The 1,695-nt window shown below is 55.4% G+C and overlaps 1 protein-coding gene across 2 annotated transcripts in view; it reads right to left on the bottom strand.

The window, feature by feature from the left end:
- CIAPIN1 (cytokine induced apoptosis inhibitor 1) overlaps window positions 1-1,686 on the bottom strand; it is a 6,648-nt gene extending 4,962 nt beyond the window's left edge. The window contains exons 1-3 of one of the 2 annotated variants that reach the window (XM_021408085.1): window positions 1,604-1,686; window positions 1,040-1,202; window positions 84-236 (exon numbers count right to left, since the gene is read on the bottom strand). In XM_021408085.1, the coding sequence (XP_021263760.1) occupies window positions 84-236; window positions 1,040-1,196 (310 nt within the window). In that variant the 5' untranslated portion in view covers window positions 1,197-1,202; window positions 1,604-1,686. Of the gene's footprint in view, window positions 1-83; window positions 237-1,039; window positions 1,203-1,524 lie in introns of both variants that reach the window. The other variant, XM_021408086.1, reaches the window with a different exon arrangement.

Genomic DNA, 1,695 nt, shown 5'->3' with positions numbered 1-1,695 from the left:
TCCTGCTGCCTTTCATTTCAGCCTAATTCTCACAGGAATTTCTTTGCTGCCAATGAAAGCAAAGCTGATGCAGATTCTCTCACCTGATTCTGGAACCACGGGTTCTTTCAGGAGGACACGACCCCCAGGTTTAAGTATCCGAGCTATTTCTGCCAGTACCTCTGCGCTGTGCTGCACTGTGCTGCCTGGTACCATGCCAGAGAGAATAACATCGAAACTGGACTCCCTGTGAGCAGCTGCAGGGGGAAAGATGAAGATGGTACAATTTTACATACAGGAACACTCACAAATCTTTGTGTAATGAACAGTTCCACCTCTCCCCTCATCTCTCGTATCTACGTACAACAGCAGTAACTGAATCATAGAATCATTAAGGTTGGAAAAGACCTCTAAGATGATCTAGTCCAGTCGTCTACCTACTACCGATACTGGCCCCTAGCCGTGTCCCTAAGTATCACATGTCCACATTTCTTGAACACCTCCAGGGATGGTGACTCACCCACCTCCCTGGCAACCCGTGCCAACGCATCACCACTCCTTCTGAGAAGATGCTTTTTCCTAACAACCAACCTGAAGCTCCCGTGGTACAACTTAAGGAAACTACCTTTCATCCTATTGTTGTTACCTGGGAGCAGAGGCTGGCTCCTCCCCTCTCCACAACCTCCTTTCAGGGGTTGCAGAGCCATAATGTCTCCCCTGAGCTCCTCTTCTCCAAATGACCCATCCCATTCCCTCAGCCGCTCCCACAGCGCTGTGCTCAGACCCTCACAGCTCCGTTCCCTTTTCTAGACAAGCTCCAGGGCCAACATGTCTTTCTTGTAGTGAGAGGCCCAAAATTGAACAGCACTCGAGGCAACTGGTTCAACACGCCAGCTATAGGAAGCATGAGCAGGGAATATACCTGGCTTCATTGTATCACCAGCTGTGATAGTTAACCATGGGTGCTATCTGACTAACAAACCAGAGAACACGCGAGCTCAGAAAGCAGAAGTACCGTCTCCTTTCAAGACAGGCAGTGAAAAATTCAGACCGTTCTTACACTGAGACAGCTGGTTAATGTTTTCCACGGACACGCGACTGTCGGCTCCCACCAAGGCCTGGATGGAAGCCACCAAACCCTTCAGCGCTTCCACCGGCGACGAGCTGTCCCAGATGACGGCCACGCGCTGCCCAGGGGTGACCCCGTACTCCCCCATCTCCACCTGGCAGTGAGGAACAGAGCCGGGGGGGGGGGGGGGGTCAAGAAGGGCAGTGACAGCCACACCAACACCTCCAAGCCCACCCCAGCACGAGCACACCCCTCAGCGCCACATCCCCGCGGCTCGGGCAGCTATAACAGCGCCTCGCTGCTCCTCTGGAGAAGGAATAGTTCCCAGTACCCAACGTGAGCCTCCCCAGGTACAACGTGAGGCCTCAGCGCCTCCCGCGGGGCCCGGCCCTGACTGAACCCCTCCTCCCCCGGGCAGAAGGGCAGAAAGCTCCCAGAGAGGCGTCCTGAGTGAGATTAACGAGGGAAAAACCAACCCAAGGTCACCTCTCCCCTCAGAGACCGCACATAGGCCGCACGCTACCGCCCTACTGCAGAGGAGAAACCTTCACTCACCTCCGTCCGGCTCGCCGGGCGCCCTCGTCCCGTTCTGACGTCATCACGCCCCGCCCCTTACGTCACCGCCGCTGCCCGCTTCCAAGATGGCG

This window comes from Numida meleagris, chromosome 10, assembly GCF_002078875.1.
Source record: "Numida meleagris isolate 19003 breed g44 Domestic line chromosome 10, NumMel1.0, whole genome shotgun sequence".
NCBI lineage: Eukaryota > Metazoa > Chordata > Aves > Galliformes > Numididae > Numida > Numida meleagris.
The sequence above is the reverse complement of the archived record's forward strand: the minus strand, read 5'-3'. Positions and strand labels throughout refer to the sequence as shown.